At 36.8% G+C, this 25744-nt stretch overlaps 1 protein-coding gene across 6 annotated transcripts in view; it reads right to left on the reverse strand.

Annotated features, from left to right (window-relative positions):
- Positions 1 to 5974: 5974 nt before the first annotated feature.
- Positions 5975 to 25744, reverse strand: part of trio (trio Rho guanine nucleotide exchange factor) — a 1041517-nt gene continuing 1021747 nt past the window's right edge. For all 6 annotated transcript variants that reach the window (XM_081765424.1, XM_081765422.1, XM_081765425.1 and 3 more), the window contains one exon: positions 5975 to 6267. In XM_081765424.1, the coding sequence (XP_081621550.1) occupies positions 6001 to 6267 (267 nt within the window). In that variant the 3' untranslated portion in view covers positions 5975 to 6000. The remainder of the gene's footprint in view (positions 6268 to 25744) is intronic.

The following is a 25744-nucleotide window of genomic DNA, read 5'->3' on the forward strand; positions in this document are numbered from 1 at the left end:
CTCTCATTAGTTTTCTGTTCGAGCCAGCTAATTTTCTTCATTCTTCTCCACACCCACATTTCGAAAGCTTCCAGTCTGTTTTAATCATTTTTGCATAACATCCATGTTTCTATCCCAGTCCCTGAAACTTCCGATTTCTCGCGGATGCATTCCGTGTTCACTGCAACAAAGGCTTACTCTTTGGTTATTTGGACCAGGGAGTCCGAGCATATTTGCGAATTCTGTTGGAGCATGTCTGGGAATTATCGCGTGTGAATCACTTCCGTGTCCACTGCACGTTGCTGAAATATGCATTTTTTGTTAGCATATATTATTTTTCCCATGGTGATACGGACTACCACTTCACGTTTCCTAAGTGTTTGAAATAACGCGTGTTGAAATGTTTTCCACGCACTGAACAGCCCTAGCTCTGAAACAATGCACTTTTCTTCACAGATATATATACTGTAAATATGGTATATATAATCTTTTCTCTCTTTTCATATTTTGGAGTGAGGAATCACCTTTTACACTTTGTCGGTATAGTTTCGTTACACACTGTGTAAGTTAAAACACGGTTAAGAACGACAAATATCTTTCTCAATATCAACGTCAATAGAAAATATGGAAACGTGTGTCCTATAAAATATATATATTTACAGAATTCATAACAACATATACTGCATACTTCAGCGAAATCAATGAACATCTCCATATCCTCTTGAACACCCATACACAAAAGATAACCAATGATGATGTGAACATGAAACACGAAATTTTCCGAGAATTCACCATAACGGAAGCACAGAAATATCTCTAAATCATCAATATTTTTTCTTTCTTCCCACTCAATAGCTGGATCTAGCTGGTGCGGTCTGCGTCGAAAACTCTTGGAGGAAGGCGTCCGAGACACTTGAAAACGTCCACAGTTGAGTGGATGCCTCTCTTAACACTCTGCATATCGCATCGTCTATCCCAAGCGAAGGATTTCACTTCTGAAGAGCCAAAGAGGGATAAAAAGGTACTAAATTAAGAACACTTGAAAACTTTAACGACGAACTCTTTACTGTTCCGGTTTTTACAAACTCTCAACGTATTGTCACGAAACAAAAGAACGTGATTTTAATCCAAGATTGCATCGTTTTCATAATTTTAGATCGTGTTTTAGAAAACATTGAATAAACTGAAAATAATAAAGCAAATTCTACACTCATGACTGAAAACAGGTTTTTCAAACAATATATAGAATGGCATAGGCATTTTCTTTTTAAAAATCATTTTACGCAAAATATACACAACTTTTATCATGGAACACAAATAGCAAGATGAATTCAAATACCGAGACTATAGTGACCAAGAAGTTAGGAAACACTATGCAGGCTAATATAATGAAAGAATTATCTTAACGTTTCGTTTACAAATATCATGACAAACTCTGCATATTCCACATTTTTCTCTTAATTGGAAACCAAATTCCCTCACAATTTTGTATTTCTCTTCTGTTCAGCAATTAATGTGAAAAAAGTGGAGGTATAAATATTGGACGAGGTTCACAGTTTAAAGTGGAATGCGAGTCAATGTATTGTATTCAATGTTCTTTCTTACCGGGAATCAACCTCGGGACCTCGTGTACCAACGGCCCGCACTTGATACTAGACTAAGATGGGCAAGATGAAAAATGAAAATCAAATTGAACTGGTTAGAACGGAAAATCTCTTTGGGAAATTCTGCACATTCTGTATTATTCTAGATGTGGATATTCGTGCGGATTCCTGACACTTACACAAAACTTCACTCCGTGGGTGATTAGAATCAAACGGTAGAATTTTATTTATTATAAGCTGAAAGGCGGCTGCGAAGTACTATTCGCATTTCCTTCTAATATGATTTATAAATTGTTGTATACGTACAGTACTCTTCGGCGAGGAAACGTTATAGTATGGACCGGATGTTAGGCAAAATGCTTATTTCATAGTACTGGATATATAAAAATGGACGCTCTGAAGTTCATTTGGGAAACCTTCGCTTTGAACAAAATTTACTTTGCCTATATTGACTATATTATTGCTTAAATGCATAATATTACCTATTATTGACATTTTCATTTTTAAAAATCAGGACTTGATTGGTGTAACTACATAGATCTCTTGTTTCAACATAGTTTTATGTCAGTTTCAAAAAGTTTTACACTTAAAGGAGCGTACTTATATATAGAAGTTAAGTTTCACCCCGACACACGGACGGAATCTCCCTGCAAGAAAGTGAGCGAATTATGGCAGCTAATAAGAAGTTGGACACATGAAATACAATTAGACAAGTCCTAGAAGGTGGAAATGTGTCAAGTGAATTTGATCTACATATTCTTGCAACTGATAAATTGAGGAGATACCTTCTTATACTGTAAAATCTCAATTATCGTTTGTGATAGACTGCCAAAATGTAGATCGCATGATGTGGAGAGTTCATGCGGGGTTCAGATGGGGAAGGAAAGGGGGTGGCAAGCTGTAACGAATGGAGAACTATGTAAATAGGGTCGATGGTTACATTCATGTATTAATAGAAACGGTTTACTGAGAAACATGTTTCATGTTTTGCGTAAACTTTGCAAAGTACGCACATTTTTCCAAACGTTCGGTATAAATTCACAGGAAGGTTTTAGTGTCAAATACTCAGAAAATTATGTGTATTTCAGTTAGTTCATTGTCGAAACTAGAGTTACACATAGTTTACTTGCGTTATACAGTCTGAAAAATTCTACCCAAGCTATGTGGGTTAGTTATTTCCTACCCAAATACGACAGTTCATGCAATCATGAAGTGAGAGAGATCGTGCACGCGGGATAAGTAACGTATTGTTCATGAACATACTAGAGAGAATGATAACATATACAGTAACAACAGTGGTTTTCTGTAAGTACATCAGACCCATAGCTAGAGGGACTGAACCCTCCTTGGAACAACTTCCAGCCTCTGAAATTATTAGTTGTTTATTGTAATGTAGTCCCTATATATGAGGGGTGAAGTCAAAACAGTCCTCCCAAAAATTTATTTCGAGTCTCCCTGTCTTAGAGTGTTCTCACTACGGGCCTGAGGTAAAGGTTTGTTTCAATGCGGTTTGATCCCTGAAGTAAATATATATTTCAAGATTGGATATTTGAAAGCCCAATTTTAATTATGTTTTCATGGTACCGATTAACTAATGTATCGTATAGCAGTATATAAATGTTCGCTGTTAGTTGTGTCATGTTTCTAACACATATTTTAAACCTTTTTTCATCATACCAGATTGAATCTGTAATATCGCTGTCAAACGCTCTCACCTACTTACGTGCGCGATTTCCCTCTACCTTTGTAGGAGATCGCGCAAAATAGGAGTCTTGAAAAACGCACACCTCTAAAACCACAATCATTTCCTTGTGTATTACGCACAAGGTAGCCAATGCAAAATTAATGAACTGTGAGCGACTTATCTTTACTTTCTTTTATACTACTACCTCATATGAATGCCATTTTAAATTTGTTACTTAAGTCGTTTTCTAAATCAATTCTTGCTATACAATTCCTCAAGTTTCTGTGAGAGAGCTATTTCCAAAGAGCGAGTTATCCAGAGAGATTATAAAGAAGAAAATGGTTCACAAGTGACTGCTGTATTGGGTATTGAGTTTACAGTATTTTCGTAGCTGATTACTTATTATTGAAATTTTGAGGTTAAGGAGTTGAAGTTACTTTTTAGTTATTTATGGAATTAGGGAACTATGACATTCATTTGATTCAATAGTTAATTTTATTTAGGCCTAATTACTTCTACATTTCTAGCGTAATATCTTAAGATATTAAAATTGATTGATTGATTGATTAGGGGATTAAGCGGACGTCAGCATCGGGACAATGTGTTTCCGTCACGATAAAGACGACTGACCTGAAGACAGAGTGCCAAAGTTGATTAAAAACTGAAAGACCGACTCGATTACAGAAATTATATAACTAGATTAAATGCCATATTACACCCTCCATTCCAAAAGAAACCGAACTTTTGAAAACAAATAATACCACTAGTGCCATCTGTTGTAATATTTTACCGGTAGATGGCGTAGTCCCTCATTGACAACTGGTATAAATGTCATGACATTTGGATGCACGGCAACAAAGTTATTGCGTTTCAACTGTCAGTGTGTTGTGTACATCGGTCGAAAAATGAGTTTCAAACAACGAGCTGCAATTGAGTTTTGTGTTAAACTGGGTAAAACTTTTAGTGAAACGCACCAAATGCTACAAAATGCATATGGTGATGAGTGTCTATCTCGTACGCAAGTTTACGAGTGGTTCAGGCGATTCAAATCGGGTAGAGAGACGCTGGATGATGACGAAAGATCAGGCCGTCCCAGAACCGGATTATAGGAAGAAAACATCGAAAAAGTGCGTGAATTCATCAAACATAACAAAAAATCGTCGGTGAAAGTTATTGAAATGGAATTAGGCATTCCTCAAACAACCGCATACCGCATTTTGACCTAAGTTTTGGGCCTTAAGAAGGTTAATTCGCGGTTTGTACCACACAAACTCACCGAAGACCAAAAAGTTGATCGAATTGCGCATTGCAAAGACATCGTTAAAAGTGCTCGGCAGGATCGAAACTTCTTGAAATCGATTGTAACTGGTGACGAGACATGGTGTTTTGAATATGAGCCCGAAACAAAGCGGCAAAGTGCTGAATGGAGAGTGCCGGATGAAGGAACACCCAAAAAAAGTCGCTTGGTGAAGTCAAAAGTTAAGGTGATGCTGATTTGTTTTTACGATTCAAAAGGAATTATCCACAAAGAATTTGTTCAGCCCGGCCAGACAGTCACTGGAGAGTTTTACTTAGGCGTCATGAAGCGTTTGCTGGCAAGAATTCGTCGTATTCTGCCCGAATATCGCGAAATCGGCAGTTGGACTCTTTTGGACGATAATGCACCATCACATCGTTCGCGACTTGTAACTGAATTTTTGGTCAAAAATCACATTATTCGGTTGCATCATCCGCCCTATTCACCAGATCTCGCTCCGTGCGATTTCTATCTGTTCCCGAAACTGCATTTGGCGATGAAAGGAAAGTGGCACGCATCGATTGATGCCATTGAGAAGGCGACGACCGCCGTCCTAAAGACCATTCCAATAAAGGACATGGAGAAGTCGTTTGACAACTTGTTGGAGCGTGCAAATATGTGTATCGATGCAGAAGGGGAATACATTGATTAATAAAAATGATTTGTTCCATTGCTTTTTTGTTTTTTTAAAACGTTCGGTTTCTTTTGGAATGGAGGGTGTATGTATTTCCTTGATATTCATTATTTTACGTTCTCTTTTCATGCCATGAAGGCTAACCGAAATATGATACGTAACAAGGGTTAACATGTTAGTCATTCGGGTTCTCAAGAGTGGAATCCTAAATTGTTTCTTTATGTATCATTTTCCCCCTCTATTTCTTCTTCATAGTTAAGGAAATTCACTTTGATGGTGAATCGAGCGGTATGAAGTAACCATGCAAATATTCTGCGCCTGCTGTACGAAGTACTGAAATAAATCGAAGAAACACATTCTTAGAAAGAAAAAATGGAAAAATAAAGAATTTACATCTTACTTCTTGCACTGATTTTTCAATCAATCGCTTTCTCCATTACCTGTACTAAAATAAATAACTTAAATTGGAAAATAAACAAAAATGTGAATAGAGGTACGGCTCGAAGGATATATGAATTTAGAGTAGTCTATAATTTCAAGTTTGTTCTACGAGTTTCCTCTTCCGCTCCAGGGTTCCCATCTGAAATTCAATTGTTAACGCCACTAGCAACAAGGATTAAGAATGAATTATATTAATTGTGCGCTCTCAGGCCCGGTAATTCGCCTATCACTTTACATATATAAGTATGCATGATTTCGTGCATAAGAAAAGAGAGAAAAAAAAAAGCCGTAAGAGGTAGTGGTACACGCCACGCCATGAAGCAAAGATCCCGAGATGCTATTGATCCATTTTGTTGTAACGTTACTCACCGGACTCCTGGTCTCCAGGTTTTCGGGACGGGGACATGGACGATGTCTTGAATCCAGGAGGCTGCTTTAGCACCGACAATGGCACTAGGCCTTCCGGCGGAGATTCCACTGATCCAGGCACAGGCATTCTCACTAGACACCAATCGGGACTCGAACTAGATACTTCCACTACTTCCACTTGTTGGCCCTTTTGCACAGTTAACTCATTGCTTCCTGAAGCAGCTGTGTGATTTGCAATTACCCACGTCATCTCCACAGCCTAGAGAAGATAAAGAATTTTTTTTTCATTAATTATTTTGGATTTATAGTAGTAAACACATAATACAAAAAATAATACATAATATATATTGATACTAGTAAGTTTTCCCATTACAAAAAAAAAAAAAAAAAAAAAGAAAGAAAGAAAAAAATCTGCACATTTTTAAAAGCAAATCTTTTTAGAAGTATACAACAGTGGTATTAATATCATTATTTTTACTTTCTTGTCTTAGATTAACATTTGATAACAGGTTTGCTTCAACAATTTTTTTTTATCTAAACAGTGACCAGATAATTACTTTGAGAAAAAGTAAGTCCAAACTCTAAATTTGATGGTTCATAACTAGGCACAGATTTTTTTAAAAAATAGAGAACATGGTCTACTATTTACAACTTCATAGGCATAAAGTTCACTTGTTCACATTTTCTCTGAATGGGAATACATCTTCAATAGTTTTAGAATTTTGCATACATGTGCAGAGGAAAATCACATTAAGATAGATTTGGAACTAGGAAAATGTTACGTAAAAAGAAAATAGTGCTGTGAATAGCAAGATGCTATAGATACTGCTACTAGATACGAAACATAAATCAAATGAATGTTTTTGTTAGAAGAATAACATTCCCCTTCAGCATCAAGGACATGTAAACGTGGACAGATTTATAGTTTAACGTGTGATCCAATCTATTTATCCTGTTATTAAGAATCTAGCCCGGCTCGCTGTAGAACAGAGATTGAGAACGCTATAGTCATAAAGAAGCTTACTACACGACTTGTATGAAAAAGGCTTGTTGTAAGAACTCGGCGGCGCAGAGGTAAAAACATGGTCACATTGCTTTATTATTATTATTGAAGTGAAAATTCGTTTTACCTCCCACAGTTATGTCCTTTAGGCTAAGACGACGGTATTATTATTACACAAATTACAACATCATAACTAATCAATCTTCGTATGGTAAAAGTGTGTCCCTATAGTAAGTAAAATACGACAGCATGCGGAAACTTTTGTAGTGTGATCTGTCAGACCAGTGGTTCTCAACCTAATTCCTATCACGATCATAATTTTATCACATTCTCTTGCCAGCGAGCCCCTTATAGGCCTAACTTCTGGTCTGTAATAAGCTTGTGTGGGATTTCTAATATATCTACTGCGAAGAATTCACGATATTCATCTATTTCTATAATAGTAGAATCCATTTCTTGTATATAGTGGGTAGTAACTTCCCTAAAAGCGGATGGATTAAAACTAAATTATATCAGTTCATTCATATTACAAATATCGAATACGATCCGTCATACTATTTCAAAATGAATACCACTGACCGGAGTGGTTTCTCTTCCATGATAAGCACTAAAACAAAGACAAGAAGTCGCTTATCAGTTGAAAATGAGTTGATAATGTGCGTCACGAAGATTGAACTGGACATTGCAGCACGAGTGTAATCACACCATGCGCAGATCTCTCTTTAGTTTTCAATTTTAATTGTATTTCAATATGCAGGTTTTGTTGCATTTATATTTTTCTGGTATTTCAATATACAGTTCTTATTAGTTTCATACCTCTTTCATTTAAATTGATTCTTAAACAACTCTGTTGTTCTTAACAGTATGTGTAAAAATAAAAATACGCCTATTAGATTGAAATTCAAAATAATATTTAAAAATATTCTCCGGTATTACATTCTAACTATATTTATCTCTTCTGGTTATCTTTGCGACCCCCAGGTTGAGAAACCCTGTGTCAGACTAATGCAGCATTCTATTAAAATAACGAAAATAGAAAGCGGTAAAGTTCTCAGTCTGTGCGTCACGCTAAAATCCTAATAATAAACAGTACCATATTAATGCATGTAGCTACCTGACGCTAATACATGTCGTTACTTACGCTATTACTTGCTTGTATGACGATGTTTTAAATAATTGTATAAATATGATATGAACTTTGGGTAGTTGGTGGGCAAATTCAAAAGAGTTTCTTCATAGCTAAGCAGTTAGCGTACGCGCCTTTGGCGTGCGAGACTCGGGTTCGACTACCGGAGGGAGTTCATGTGGTTCGGATACCACGTTAATCAGTAGGTCGACGTCTCAAAGCCTTGCTGCTGAAAGGGACATTAAACTCTAACTCAATCAACTAAAAAAAATGTTGAACGCAAGCAGTTAAGAGCTATTAATTAAGCGGGAATTTAACCTACAGTGAACAGTGGGCCGAAGGTTGCGACAGAACAGCTAGTAATAATAAGAATAATCTGTATACAGGGTATTCAGTGTACTGCTGTGTTGAATCTCTGTGTATAATTACAACACTCCGCGTGATGAACCATTCCTTTAGAAAGTGAAGCAAACGAAAAGCTTGGTGAGATGTGTTAACAAACAGAGAGAGATAGATAGCGAAGATAGAGATTTTATTTGATTTTGAAGTACACAGACGGCTTAATTTTTGCACGCGATCTACAGCTGGATTAATCTCTTGTTGTCTTTCGCATCTCATTTTTCATGCGAAAGGTTACCAAGCACACATACAGTGCTTCAAACATCACTGGGCAAGCGTTATCTGCTGTGAAATTTCCTCGCTCCACAGAAGCTTGACTGCAGTTCATCTAAAATCCAACGAACCGCGAGCGATTCTTATTCACCTCGTTCTAACTAACGATGCGTCCAGCCCAGTCTGACTCCAGATACACCACCAAATATGCACCTTCCTGACATCTAGTGAGCAACATCAAAACTACAAGGATGGAGTTCGATTTGAGCACCATCTGTGAGCTAAGTGCTAGTGAGAAATGCAGGAATGAAAATCTTGGGTTTTATGTTCATTTTTTTCTCCCTCTTTCTTCAAAAAGAACATTTTCATTTCCCTTCTTTAAAAGATTTAACTAGATTAAAAATTTTCTAATTTTAAATAGGATAATAGGACTGTAATTTGTATTTTACAACATACTATATACAGGGCATTTCAAAATGATCTGAACGACAGAAACATGTTCCGTACTATATTATCAGGGATCAAGAATGGCTTCAGATCGTACATTTCAACACAGTTTCAAATTTATTTGGAACTTGCCCAAATCACTTCATAATAATACAATTAAGTGGTAGGCTAACTAGTTACGAGAAGAACCGAATTTGCGTTTTACTATTTCACGCAAGAAGATTAGTTTTTAATGTGCAGTGTTATTTTCGTATATGATTTAACAAAGAATCACACCCGAAGAACTCTACCCGAATTACTTAGGTATGATAATGTAAATGTAATTCTCTCAGGTAGATTCTTCGAGACGAATGTGGGAGTGTTGTTTTTCACGTAATGCGCACACAGATACAGCAACATTGGTACAAGTACATGCTATTCCTTAACAACTGTGCAGCGCGTAGTGCGTAAGCATCTGCAATTATTTCCTTATTGAGTAATGTTGCCATGGCATCCAACCAGGTCCGTACCCAGGGGGTACTAGGGGGCCACCCCCCTAAATTTTGGCTGACCCCCTAAAATTTTCACGGTAGACTGGCAAATGAACTATAATATGGTTGCATCAGGCCTCCCTAACTTCAGCCGCCCCCCCACATTTTTGGGCTGGCTACAGGCCTGCACCCCACCCGATAACAGAGAACAATTGAAAAGAACATGTTGCAACACGCTACTGGTAGGAGTTAGATTATCCTACTGATATTTGCATAACGCTCATATTAAGTATTTATAAACCCATTTACGTAGAAATAATCATTAGTAAATAAACTTGGACATTTATACAATACCTGTGTGAAAAGTATCCGACCTGTATTTTAGGTAAAACTACATAGCTCAGGTTGGCTGCACTTTGTGCAAGACGGTTCCATGATGTTTTTTGGCTGCAGGTGGCCTTACTGTCACATGCGTCTGTTACTATAGAGGAGTGGTTATGTTGAGTGCTCTCGTGTGGTTTCAATCGAAATTGGTGAAGACGTGCGTGTATGGATAGGATCCGAAAACGAAGTCAGAATCGAACCAATGGATATATCCGAATTCGTCAAGACCCCGCAAGGCTCGCAAAGACCCAGAAATGTTCGCCAGGAGTGCAGCAAATTCAAAGTAATGTTGATTGCATTCTGCGATTGCCGTGGCAATGTACACTCATGACCAAAATTATTGTCGCATATCTATAACTGTCTTCTTGTAAAATTATAATTTGATAATGATTTTGCAGGGTACTTTTAATACTGATACTGTGTGTATAATCGGGAAATGTATATTTGTGGTAAATTTCATAGGGAAAGAATTATAAATACGAAAATTACAATCTATATATATAAAAGAGAACGTACAAATCCTTTGTCCGCTCATCACGCTAATACGGCTGAACCAATTTCTTTTATTTTTGGGGGGTTATTAGGATTTGGACCCTAGATGGTTTTTATCATATCACTTTAATTTTCAATTACCAGTGTCTTGAGATAATTGACCATTCAGGTGTCCATTACGTACAAATCCTTTGTTAGTTCATCATAGGTATAAAAATAAACGTATTTATATGCAACCCGCATGACCGTGTCACTCGGCGGGTTAACATAAATGACAGGCGTTATAATGGTTTTTATCATATCACTTGAAAGCGAAAAAGTAAAAATTATCTAAGTAACAAAGTTTATTGCGCTCGGGGGTGACCGCAGCGAAGCGGGGCGGGTTAACATAAATGACAGGCGATATAATGTTAAGATTTACTGCAATCTTCTATGGTTTTTATCATATCACTTGAAAGCGAAAAAGTAAAAATTATCTAAGTAACAAAGTTTATTGCGTTCCGGGGTGACCGCAGCGAAGCGGGGTGAACGCTGCTAGTGAGAAACAAAATGTTGCTAAATGGACAAGAAAATTTTATTTTCGTTTTATTGTTCTTATTTACTGCTCTTTTGACATGAAATTTACTACATACATGTCTTTGCCGATTATACACATATTAACATTATAAGAAATACCTGGCGAATTCGTTATCAAATTATATTCCTACAACAACATATTTATAGAATGCGACAATAATTTTGGACATGAGTATATCATGAGTATGTAGAGGAAGGACGTACAGAGACATAGAGACTGCTCTTAAGACACTTATTGTTGTGTGACGTACTTTGAAATGCCCAAATCTGTAAACCAGGGGCGGATCCAGGGGTTGGGAGCGATCGGGGCGATCATCCCCACAGAAGAGGAAACTTTTTTATTTTATATATATAAATAAAACCCATACCAAAGTTTGGAGCCCTTAAAAGTAGCAGTATGACAACCTACCGTCCCCCACAGAAGTCGCCCCTGGATCTGCCTCTACTGTGAACTCAAAGCTCGGAAGATTGCACCCATATAATGATTCCATTCATGCGGTTCATGTGGTTGTCTTTTTCGACTCAGCACAACATTTCATTGGTTCGTTAAGCTTACTTCTCTCCCGGTATAGTAACCTCGTGAGGCTTTTGGCTGTTCCCCAAAATGACAAGCTATCAGAATGAAACTCTCTTTCGCCGCCCACGTGGACATTTAGAGCAATGCGAAATGACAGAACTGCCAAGATGGGGATAAGGACAGACGTTCAGGAAATATAGGTAACCAATTAAAATTACTCCTGTAGTTACTATCGATGTCCGACAAGCTTATGCCCCGTGCGTTTGTATGGTGAGATGAAGCGATAAGATTATTTGGTTTCCATACAACGGGACCCCGACATCCAAGACTAGAAACGGACAGACTATACTTGTACTTCACCATTAAGAACTAGAGACGAAAAAATATTTTTTTTTTTTTTTCAGTTTCACGCCTTCGATTATGACGGGTAGGTTAAAGGAGACGGGGTAATGAGAATGAATGAAATAGTGGAATGAAGGAAGTGAGAAAACACAGAACCTCGATTAGGAGTTAGATTTCTGGTCTTTCGGCATCTACGGCCATGTTAGCCCGTCGCGTATGAGAGATGACGTCCCTTGGCGACCACACTATCCGAGAAAAGGGAACGAAGAAAGGATTGGGAAAGGAACGAAGCGACCTGCGACCTGTAATGTAAGTACTATCCCAGCATTTGCCAGGTGTGAATGAGGAAAACCTCACTCAGGATGGCTGGCCTCAAAAAGATTTTACTCTTTTTCGACGGAATGTTCCCATCGGGAATCAAACCTGGGCCTCCTAGCACCAAAGGCAAGAGCGTTAGCGACTCCGGGCACCAGGAGAACCTCGAGAAAATCCATGCATACGATCTGCTGGCCACCACAAAGCCAACCTGGCTCGAGCTGCGATAGAAACCAGGGACTCCATGCACTATAGTGAACACTCTACCACTGAGCCACCGTGACTCTTAGAAAGAAACAAAAGTTTTTTTATGACTTTTTAAAAATAAATTTTACGGAAGAAAACATTTAATCTCTCTTTTCATATTGTAACACGGCAAACCATTCAATTACCATATTCTGAAGAAAAAGCATTAAAAACTTTCAAAGCTTAAAATAATAATAATAATAATAATAATAATAATAATAATAATAATAATAATAATAATAGAACATTCCATAAAAGAACTGAACAAATTGGTGAACGCAGTGTTGTTAATCCCAAAAAATTGCTTAGAGAACTCTCGCATAAAGAGTTAACAGTGCTACAAATAATTGTACTGAAAATGTAATAGATTCTGCTACATGGAATTTTCATTAACAGTTTCTCTAAGTATAAAGTTAAGACTTCAGGTAGTCACATGTTTTAGGAGTTAAAAAATATTTTACGTAAGAACATAAAACGAATCTATATATCGCACTGCCAGGAGATCTTTAAAATTTAGAGAGGAAAAAGGTTATTTTTACGCTACTACAAAAGATGTTACTTAAAATATATTAACACGGTATAGCAGTAAAAAAATAAAATAAAAATAAATAAATAAAACGTGGATGAAGTAAATACACAATCATGCTACACTTACTAAATACCCAAAATGGAAGTTTACTGCTTTAGTTTCGCAAACAGAACTCGTACTTGGATTTTCACACGGAATATTTGAAATTAATAGATAAGTGTTACAGTACTAGAGACGTGGTACATGTACAATTGTATACCGAAACAAACATAGGACACAAACATCAGTGGTTTTACCTCTCTGTTTAGTAGTATAGTTTACTTCCTTGCAAGTTTGAATTTAGGCAACTCAGCGTACATTATCGACATATAATTTCAAAGTAATGGTGAAGTGTGGCGATCAATACGATACCAATGATAAGTCGTGTTGCATAATTTACCCTTGAAGTAAACTTGCAATGTCAGTGAAAGCCATACGAAGAGCTAGCCCCGGATTCAAAGTGAGACTACAACTACTGAATGTTGTAAAGGGACTTTCTAATTTATACTCTGATATTGGAAAACAAAGGTAGTAGCCAGGGGTAAAAGTGGATCTGAAAAGGTACGGGGACATTTGACGTCTCGTCGTCCCCTGAGTCTATCTATGTTCATTGTAATTTTTTAGAAAGTGGGGGAATGCCAAAAATATTGTTTGGAAGTGGGGGAACGGCGTCCACCTGCATTACCCCTCATTTTTACCTCTGGTAGTAACTGAATAAGAAAATTAATAAGAAAAGCTAGAGCGAAATTTCTGTTTAATTTCCAAAAAAGCACGGTTGTTTTTTTAAAAAAGATCATTCCCTAAAAATTGGCTTTTTTGCGTTCTATTCCGAACCAACATGACTCACAACAATATTTTATATAATTTTCCTGCCCGAAGTGAACTCTCACCCGCGTGAAAGAGAAAGAAAAAAAAATAACGTAACTAACTTAAGATTCAGAAAAATAGAGGGAAGGGTTCTGAGAAAGAATAATTAGTATGATTACCATTGGTACCTGAATTTGAATGCTCCTCGCTAAGGTCACCACCATTTTTTAAAAAACATTTTAGTGAATAAGTGAAAGAAGATAAAGAATTAATAAAATGTAGAAGATAAGCCAGACAGTATCTACAAAACGTACCTATGAATTAATAATATTGTTATCACGATTTTATGAAGAGCCAAGTTTTACTTCCGGATGTTCCTAAATTGTCCAGAACTGAAACTAGAACTTCATCTATTAAAGCATCAAACAGCAAAGGAGAAAAGATCTTGCCAACATATAGTAATAAACAGCACGGAAAACACTATAGTCAATGGTGGATCTAGAAGGTAAAAACTGTGGGGAGGGGGCTACTATTATATCATAGGTTTACCATAAACTTACAAAAATATATAATTAATAGCTTCAGTTATTTTCACTCAAAAACTGTGGGACAGTCCCCCGGCTGCGGGCTTGATCCGCCACTGGTTATAGTGCATAGAAGAACCTTGATAGAACGGAAAGGATCTTATAGATAAAAATCGCAACTGTACGAAAAAAAGTACAATTTCTCAACCCTGTTGCTAATGCATCTCTCTCTATCAAAGCAAGACAGAACGAACTTCGTGTTTTTGCCGCTAGATGACAGAAGCGCTAGTATTTTACTTTCCGCTCTCTCGTTCAATGAAGTTATACATGAAGATTATTTGTTAGATTATCACCGTACTTACTATATAGTACTGACAAATTTCTTCCTCTCAGATTGTCTATTTTTCATTTTACCAATCCTTCAATTTTCAGCTTTTAAGTTCCGTATTATCCTAAAGAAGTTAGTCGATTTAAGACTTGCTTAAAATATTTTGCCTAAAAATGTAGACGAGTAATATTCAATAACGGCAATACATTTCCTTACGATAATTCTGTAACGACTGGTTGATTATGAAATTTAATGGAGGAATCAGCAACGAGCCTATTGTTCTCGTCACGGAAAGTCCGATACATGTTGCTCACAGGACTTCCAAAATAAAATATTATCAGAAATGAAAAAAAAAAAAGAAGAAGAAGAAGGGTAAATGGACGCAAGCTTGACAAAATAATAAAATGAAATTAAAGTCTATAAAAATTAAAACAAACGTCATGTAAAAGCTAAAGAATAAAAATAAAAAGCATAACGAGAAAAATAATTCAGAGAATACGAACAATAGTAAAATAAGCTATGTAAAAGGTTTTTAAAAAAAAACCCTCTAGAAAACATTTTTATCGCACGAACAAAGCGAGAATATGGTTACTAAAAGCAGGATTATCCCTTTAAAAAAAAAAAGTGCACATTACTAAATAGTCCTAAACGTGCTCTCAGATCTGGAGATTCTGGCCCGCGCTGCAGTTTCTACTTTCTGTCCTCGGTTACTACACGCAAGAATTACTTACAAAGTACCTACAAACTACAACCAAGCTGATGAGATTACTTATAAGTAAAACTTTCTTAACATTATAGCTGTATGCCAAAATAATAAGCCAAGATAAAGATTACTGACAAGTAAACCTTACGTTTGGGTGAATCGAGTTGCTGACTGAGACACATATGAGAAAGTAGTAGTAAATGTGGTCATTATTTCAGTGAAGTTGTAGGTGCGAAGCTCCAGGGGTTTAGGAGATACAGCTACCAGAACATCAGATGGAAGTACTGAATAGTCTTCATACAGTTGGAGGTAAAAGCTCTGTAAGACCTCTTGTAACGACAAAAGGTGAATAACGAATATATAGGTACAGTAAGGGTATACCTGACGGCGGCCATCTTGAAATCCGCCATTTTGAATTAAGGTTAAGTTTTTAAAATAGGAATAGGGTCATGTGATACATGATTTAAGGCGCAAATTTAATCAGAAGAACAATGGTGACGTTAATTTTGATTTACGCGCAATTGGTAAAAAGTTACAGGGAAATTAAATATTGTTGCAGCATATGTATTAGTCCTTTACCCCACCTTGTAAATTTTGTGTTAATGATAATAATTAAATAAAAAGCAGGTGGATAAATATTAGGTCTATGGTAAGAGTTGCCTTGATGGCGGCCATGTTTAAATCCGCCATTTTGAATCAGACAAAAGTTTTAAACAAAACGCATAACATTGAAACCTCATTAATAGCAAATTTTACCATAACTCCAACGGTATAACCATTTTTGCTTTATCATTAACCAGCACAAAATTAAATGGATCGCTCCTTACGACTACTGCTTTGACGGAATTGTTAACGACAAATGTGTCAAGTGTAACTCGATTGCCTTTGTCAGGTGTGCTCACTGTGAGCAGAGCATTTGTGCAAGTCATGCACTCTTTTCTGAACTACATATTGATTGTACTAATTGAGGGCTTTTCTGGAAGAAAGACCCAAGTTCAATTATGACTCAATTCCACTTTGGTCATTTTTCCTTAAATTAGCAACTTATTTATGCGATAACCAATACTGGTTAATGATAAAGCAAAAATGATTATATCGTTGGATTTATGGTAAAACTTGCTATTAATAAGGTGTCAATGTTACGCGTTTTTTAAAAACTTTTGTCGGATTCCAAATGGCGGGTTTGAACATGGCCGCCATCAAGGCAACTCTTACCATAGGCCTAATATTTATCCACCTGCTCTTTATTTAATTATTATCATTAACACAAAATTTACAAGGTGGGGTAAAGGACTAATACATATGCTGCAACAATATTTAATTTCCCTGTAACTTTTTACCAATTGCGCGTAAATCAAAATTAACGTCACCATTGTTCTTCTGATTAAATTTGCGCTTTAAATCATGTATCACATGACCCTATTCCTATTTTAAAAACTTAACCTTAATTCAAAATGGCGGATTTCAAGATGGTCGCCGTCAGGTATACCCTTACTATATGACTTCCCCCTAGTCCTAATATGTACCCATATATTTGTTATTCACCTTTTGTCGTTACAAGAGGACTTACAGAGCTTTTACCTCCAACTGTATGAAGACTATTCAGTACTTCCATCTGATGTTCTGGTAGCTGTATCTCCTAAACCCCTGGAGCTTCGCACCTACAACTTCACTGAAATAATGACCACATTTACTACTACTTTCTCATATGTGTCTCAGTCAGCAACTCGATTCACTCAAACGTAAGGTTTACTTGTGAGACACACGGGTATTTATTAGAATAAACGTGTATGTTCCAGTATTACTCTGGAACGGCTGGAGCAATTTTAATCCAACTTGGTATACAAATTACTTATAATCTGGAAAATAATATTGTGGGAGTAAGACACAAAAGGGAGGATGGAAGACAAAAATGATTAAAAAAAAGACGATATTAGTGTTGAACCCATAGTTTTCGGGATCGCTGAAATAAATAGTGACACTTCCAATGCCGTTGAAGTACAGGTTTATTCCCCATTAGCACCCTGAAGGGGGAAGAAACGGAGACATCAAAAATCGAAAACAATCGATGAATCCATAGTTTTATGGAGTCCCTAAGTTGATTGGAGATAGTTCCAATGTTCTTTAAGTCCAAGTTCAGTTTCCAGTGGGGGTGACATAAAAATGAACAATATTAGTGTCGAATCCGTCGGGGTCGTTAACACTCTAGATGCCGTTTTAGTTCAAGTTCAGTACGCATTAATAGCCGTTGGGGGGGGAGGGAGGATGGCGTCATCTAAAAATAATCGAAAACTACCGAGATCAGCATCGATTTCACAGTTTTCGGGGTCCTAATTGATTGGTTGGCAATTTCGATGCCCTTTAAGTCCAAGTTCAACCCCAATTGGGTAAGACCTCTTAGCGCCCCTATGGAGAGTGGGGGGTAGGGAACGTGTAAAAATAAAATAAATAAATAATAAAGAACGAACCATATTAGTTTCGAATTCATGGTTTTTCGGGTCCTAGAGATGAGCAGAGTCATTCCACGTTTAGCCCCGTTTGACCTTAGGGTGGTGGGAAGGTGGTGATATAAAAAAAATAATAAAAAAGATTGATATTAGTGTCGAATTCATAGTTTTTGGTGTCAGTGAGATTAACAATCAGACTCCCGATAACGTTAAAATCCAAGTTCAGCTCTCGTCACCATGCGAGTTGAGAAAGAATGATTAAAAAGTGTCTCAAATGACGATATTGGTATTATATCCATAGTTCTGGGGGTCCCTAACCTATTTTGTGACAAACCCAATGACATTTAAGCCCAAATTTAGGCTTGTAAATAAAACCATGTGCTTTTTACAATACCTACTACGAGCAAGCGTGGAAACGCACCCTTACGGGTCAGAGTAAAACAAAGAGAACTTAAAAAGGTCGATAATTTCAAGTATCTGGAAAGTATTTTGACGAAAGACGCTTACTGTACCACAGAGATGAGGTCAAGAAGTGCCATAGCCATAGAAAGAAGTTAGTCCGGCAGTCAGTCCATGGTACCGTGCATGTGCGTCCGCATAAAATATTTTTGCATTTTCATAGCCTTTACATCCGCCTAAACAATATTAGGAAGGGTGTCGCTCTTACACCCTTGGGCATTTTGCATAATACCCATTAACCCTTTCGAGTCCAATGACGTTAAGCAATTTTTAGGACTTTTTTCAAATATCTACTGCTTCAAGGCAAGTCATCAGAATTTTATGTTTCATATGTCATTCTCTTTAAAATGATGCAGTCTTTCAAACGCTATAAAGATCATACCCTTACAACGTACGGGAAAAGGAAAATTTGAAAAAATCGGGAAATTTCTCTGAAAAATTCCTTTTTCGACGTTTGGGGCCCTGGGTGAAAGCACGGTACTCCATATACATTGAGATATTGGTAATGTTCATGCCAATTATTATTTTGATACCTTATATAATGACGTCGTTATAAAATGTTTCTCAGTTCTCTGTGCAAGTAAAAAAAAAAAATAGGTTTCACTTGTGCGTAGGTTAGGTTTTGATGCAAACTACAGGCTTTGGTACAAGTAATCAGCTAATGTTTGATACTAATTGTCTATAATACTTCTCAACGTTGTCTTGTCATTGGATTCAAAAGGGTTACTATGGTAATTAAGTGCTGCTATTACTGATAAATCAAATATTGTGCATACATTCAAAGTTATTATCCTACCACAAACTTCCCGTTGTGTACACTCAAGGCTTATCGATGACAAGTTGCTTTAAACATCATAAAAGTGTTGAAGAATATGTTTTAAAATGAATATATATAGGTCTTTAGGTCTTTAGCAGTGATCTGAACACTTGTGTGTGAAACTAAACAACACTCATTTTCACAGCCACTGCGAGCATAAAGAGTCTACAAGTCATGAATAAAATATTCGGTCTCCTCTTCGTCTACGTTTGTATTTGCAGCGGCGATGTTTTATTTTTTTCGTTATTACACCGTACTTCGTCATAACAGAGATAAAACACAGTGCATGACAGTTTAGCTGCATTGCAACGACAATAAGCTGTTAAGAATGGTTTATCAGGTGAACAACGACAATGAATCATATCAAACACTTTTGGAGGTGTCAATGCAGTATTTGATAGCAGTACCACAAGAACAAGAGATTTCGACGCATCTTCACGTTTCCAGCCATACAAAGGTGGATCAAACTTGGGAGGCTAACCTTCGCATCCTGACATCCATATGACAGTTTGAATGTGTGCTCTACGCACATTTAACTCGAACGCTTCCGTTGTAGATGAGAGACTTTTCAAATCAGGAGATGACGCAGCCTTTCACCTTGATATCTTTGTCATCCACGCATCGACTCGTACATCAGATATATTTTCTCCCCTTTTGCTTTCGTAGCAACGAACATGAAATACGTGGTTTATTTTACAACATCGGCGATATTTGCATGAAATTTTCCAAGTAGCTTGAGTTTGTTGATGCAGTGCACTCCCTTTTCGATGCCAAAACACTGAGCAACCGTGTCCCACCCTGAGAGAGCATGTGCACCTGGAAGATCTGGAAGAAATGCCTTATCTTTTTCTACGCCTGCACCAACGTCGATTACGGTCCTGATAGTCTCACTGCTTTCTATAGTTAACACTCGCGACAATTTAAGTGTGAGAAAGAAGTACATGAGAAGTATGAAAACATCGGTATCATCGCACGTAACTGTGATCCTTTTCACTCCCTTTTGGGCAATATTCACTACTTGCTGCACTATGATCACACCTGCTTCTTCGTATGTTGTCCGCAAATCAGTTCTGTGTGCTATCTCTTTGGAGTGGCGTCCTTTCCAGTTATGACCAATTTATAGTCCAGATATCTGATATGAATATCAGAAGTTGCTGGATAATTAACTCTGTCAATTGTATCTTGTTTTCAGCGACAGTAAGTACATTTTCCGGGATGAAAGTGATATTCCCGAAGTCGGCTTTTGCCTCCTGCTACCAAACTGGTCAGTTCGGGCCAATCTTGTGCCACTCTTAATGCTGTAGTTGTAGTATCTGTCGAATACCAAATACACATTAGAGAACTTTGTCTTCTAAAACACGTATTCACATACGTTATTGGAATAGCCATGAACAGTTCCATTGTTCGGACAGTCTACTACCCACAATATAGCACTTTCATCAATCACTGTATCTTCTGGTCTAAAGATTACTATTGCAGATGCATCAACTTTTAGCTGATTCATCATGAGTGATTTCGCCTTTGTTATTCTCATCTCCCGGTAGTCATCAAACATGGCAATTGGTACCGGGGCAAGTTCATGTCTGACGACAGGTTGAAAATTGATGTCTCTTGGCCCTTGTAATCCAGGAACACGAGAGCAGATCAACGTGGCATCACATACATCTGTAGTTCCAACGCATATGGACTTTCTGTTAATAGCCATCGTTATAACTTCCTTTGGTATGGAGGAACTTACCTACCAAGTAGCTGAATATTTAACCATTTGATCCATCCCAATATTCAACGCATTGTGAACATTCGCCTTTTTTCACGCAATTCTGCCAGTGACTATGTTGGTAAGAGATTGGGAATGGTCCTTCGTGTCAAACAGATCAATACACGTTTCTAGCTTACTCCTGAGTTTCTCTCTGTCAATTCTATCTGTTCGAATCCTTGCTGGTTTCTCTTCTTAGAGAGTAGTGACTTCATTCCTCTGACTGCAGTTGGTCAAGTCGGATAGATCTTGCAAAACACGGCTAAAAATGCGCATGCTGTATGCCCACGTCTTCATACTTTCTGGTTTCATTGTCAGTCCGATGATTCCACGGGATCCTTTACTGTATCTCGTAAATGTCGTTTCGATATACATGTCAGACCAGATGACGTTCCACAGCCCTACCTTGTGGTGCATGACGTGTTCCCCTTCCATGAATTTCTTTCGTACATCACCATGACATTTTTGCATTGACTACAAATAATACAAACCGTACCTTGTATAATTGTGAGGACCAGCAGAAAAGAAATATGGCAGCATATGCTTTACTGTCCACAGGTGCAGTGGCCATTCACTTTCACGTTCAGCTCTCACAAACACCATCAAAATAATAATAATAATAATAATAATAATAATAATAATACAAGTTTTACTAAATTTTCTACACCATAGTTTGGATGTAGAGCTGCTTGATGCTTTGTTTAAAAAAATATATAAGCTCTTCCTTTGAATTTACTACAAGAAAAATAGGCCTCTAAACTTCTTCAACAACCAATTGAAGAGTTCTGAAATTCTATGGGAACATCTTACCAGATAGCATTTTTGGAACACTTCCAAATGCTGCCTTCAAGATATTTTCAAGACCATTTCATGTTATCAGACATCCAACACAACCAATAAAGATCATTAGTCTGTGCATTCTCCCAAGTTTTGAAATGAAAGTTGAAAATCGTTTGGGGTAAAACCAGCTGATATGCACAGCCAACTTGTTCAGTTGCTGGTCGTTTGTGAATATAGTCACATTTTGTCCGCACATGTTGGTAAGTCGTATGGCCTCAACCATTGCTGTGAACATGTGTCGGGGTCTGTAGGATCCATGTCTAGTAAGGGGGTATATATGGCCCTTGTGGTTGCAAGAGAATCTTGTCCTTCCTGGCGGCACAATTATGTATTAAATCTAGCAAATTCTAGGGTATCGTGCTCAGTTACTATCCGTTTTAAAAATTGGAAATAAAAGTCTCTATATCTTGATAAGTGTCTGTCCTAAAATGATTGTCCATAGAAATATGTTTTTCTTACTGGCAAATTAATGTTTTTTCGTCCTATGCATACTGTATTTCCCATGGTTAATATAATTTCTTTTTGAATTTTCTGTATATACATAAATTTTACATTATTAAATATGGACTCGACAACAATGGTAAACTGCTCAAAGTATTCTTTGACCATTAAAGACACCTATATTTCTATGATAGAACAAGATCTTGGAGAGACATTAAAAATAGAAATTCCTTTAATGGCGGTAGCTTTTAGTACATACATAAATTTTACATTATTAAATATGAACCCAACAACAATGGTAAACTGCTCAAACTATCTTTTGACCATTAAAACATAGGTATACGCACCTATATTCATATGATAGAACAAGAAGTTGAAGAGAGATTAATGAAATTAGAAATTCCGTTAATGGCGGCAGCCATTTCATATTAACGTGTTTTATACAAATTGCCCAAGGGTGTTAGGGCGACACCCTTTCTAATATTACTTGGTAGGGTTAAAAGATTATGAAAACGTGAAAATATTTTATGCGGACGTGAATGCACGGTACACTCAAAATCAGGGGTTTGACGGCCGGACTAAGTATTCGAAGTATTAAGAAGAATTCGATAAGAAAAGATCACTCTTAACTAGCAGGCTTAATATTGGATTAAGGAAAAAGTTGTTCAAGTGCTATATATGGAGTATTGGACTGTATGCTTCAGAGACTTTGACACTATGAAAATTACAGTTTTGAAATGTGGTACTGGAGAAGATGGAAATGATAAAATGGACAGAGAGACAGAGTAACAAACGAAGATGTTTGAAAACGGACAGGAGAAAAAAATACGCTTTTAACCGGCATCCTTCCTAGGAAGGCCAATTGTCTTGCGAAGAAATTTTCTTCATACCGTTATAGAAGGAAAGCGAGGTATAGGAAGAACACAACTAATCGATGATTTGAAAAACAGAAGAAAATGTTGGGAATTAAACGATGAAGTTGAAGATTGAAAATCAAGAAATGTGGAAGAAACATTTTCAGGCCCAAACAGAGAGAGAGAGAGAGAGAAAGAAAGAAAGAAAACTAGGACTATTCATGTTATTTCAACCAGAACTTCGTATACAGCCGACAACCTAAGCCTTCATATTTCTTTTAACAACACTGAATCTGTTCAAACTTGGGAATTTTTCTGCTTGGTAGATTAGAGTGTAACACTCCTCTTCATTAGGGAGACGAGACCGTAAGTTGAATCCGTACTACGTATTCATGCACCCTCACCGGGATTCGATCCAGAATAACGTGGTCAAACAATACTAGTCACTCAGTTACAAAAGCTGCTCTTTATTTACTCCTGTTATTGGTCTTAAATAAAGCGAATAAACACATATATCTATACTATAAAAGGAACGTCCCAGTCTGTGAGTACCGCTAATTCCTACTAGTTAACACTCGCCCTGGCGCTAGCGTGCAGGCAATTTGTAGGTTTGAATGCAACTGAAAAACTACATTGATTCAATTTAATTATTTCAAAATAGAAAAAAAGGGCGATTTTAACTACAGCATACAGCGAGCAGAAGGCTTGGGGGATCAACTATAATAATTTGTAGTAATATCTAAAATATTTGTAGTAAACGATATTAATTAATTCGTGATTTTTACTGTGATAACAGCTACAGAATACCAGTTTTATTTTATTTTGAAGTATAGCAAAAATGCCAAGAATTTGCAAAAGTATTAAAGGTAATTTGCCAACGATTTGGGAAAACATTATGTTAATAGCAACATGACACGATACATTAAACTGAAATGGAAAGCATTTCAGGCAATTTAATATTAAAAAGAAAAAAAAACTACATTAATTGAATATATTTTTATTCAAAGAGAGAGAAATAAAGAAGAAAAGAATATCTCAATTACACACACACACAAACATATAAATGAAAAAGAAACTTATTTTCAGATTGTAGGAAAAGAACTGTCATTGAATGATTGATTACGGAAGAAACTCTATAGAGATAGAATCTTTTACATGCCACTTGGATAAAGGAACAAGATAAATGGAAGAACGTTGCATGTTTTTAAAAGCTGTAAGTAATCCTTCCCTCCATCTCTTATAAAATATTAAATCACAAAAGGGGGAAAGAAAAAGATATTCAATTCAAAACATACAATTGATTGAAAACCTATCACAGTCTTTTACGGAAAGAACGAGTTTGAATATCAGAAAATGCCTAATTTTCAGAAAAGGAAATCCTTATTTCTCTCTCCTCGTTAGATATACGTCTACTGCACATATTGTTACATCAACCATCCATGTGCTATAAACGTAGGCTCTCAGAGGTTCTTAAGAAGGCGTATAACTAGTAACACTTTTGTTGTTTGTTTATGATGCAAAGTGAATGAAGGTAAAAAAAATACCATGTGAGGAGATGACTACGTGATGAACATAGTTCTTACATACATTAAGAAACATGAAGGGTGATATCCAAATTATTCAAGGTATTCGATATATACAGGTTTACTATTTAAAACCGACCTACGAACTGATGAAAATTTGGAATAGAACATTAAATGGGGGATGATAAATGTAATTGAATACCAACTTCGTAGTGTGTTAACAGTTCAAACTTTCAACGCCTTCTGTAGCAGTAATAGTACGTACTTACACTTATATTCGGATTTGTTTTAAATCATATACCCTGTACGAAAAATATAGAAGACCAAAACTCTCGGTGATGACCGGTGATTTATGAATTCTAAGGACATTCTTACGATAGACACTAGAAAACGGTGACGTGATTGTAATACACTACTGACAACTATTAAGGGTTGATGTGAAAATAATCTGAGAGAGATGTGGAAAGCTATCTAAAATTATTCTGATGCACCAAAACAACAAAGTTCACAGGTGTAAGAACAAACTGCAGAGAAATACAATGCTGACTCACCAAATTTAGTATACTCAAACCCACTGATTACCCTGACGAACCACTTCCTATATAACTATGGAAATTAATTTTTCCCCCACAATGCAACGAAAGTGATTCTGCGACACTACCGGCTAGAGTTGTAACTAACTGCATCGTCTGCTACTGGCCGTTGCTAAGTGTATCATTGGCTAATTCTATCAGACTCAGGCGCTCTCTGAATGAATTGATTCGTTCTTGCTTTTAGTAGTTCGTGGTACCCAACTTCCTTGAGTGGTGGCGCCACGGTCTCCACAGTTTCAGCGAGAAGAGCAGCTGAAACCTCTTATACTATATAATTACTCTATGTTCAAACCTTGTTCCTGTTCCCTAGATTATTATTATTATTATTATTATTATTATTATAGCAATATAATAATAATAATAAGAAGAAGAAGAAACAATAAACTAAGTTGACGTTCTAGTAGTGATAAAGGAGTTATTAGGACTGATAGTGATTTTCTGAATACTAAAACTCCGGATCTATTTTCAGGTTTACGAAAATCTTATCGATGTAAGTGATTTGCACTACGGAGAAACCACATTGGGATATATAGAAAAGGTTTTACG

The sequence above is a fragment of the Thermobia domestica genome, chromosome 7 (genome assembly GCF_964235325.1).
Source record: "Thermobia domestica chromosome 7, izTheDome1.hap1.1, whole genome shotgun sequence".
NCBI lineage: Eukaryota > Metazoa > Arthropoda > Insecta > Zygentoma > Lepismatidae > Thermobia > Thermobia domestica.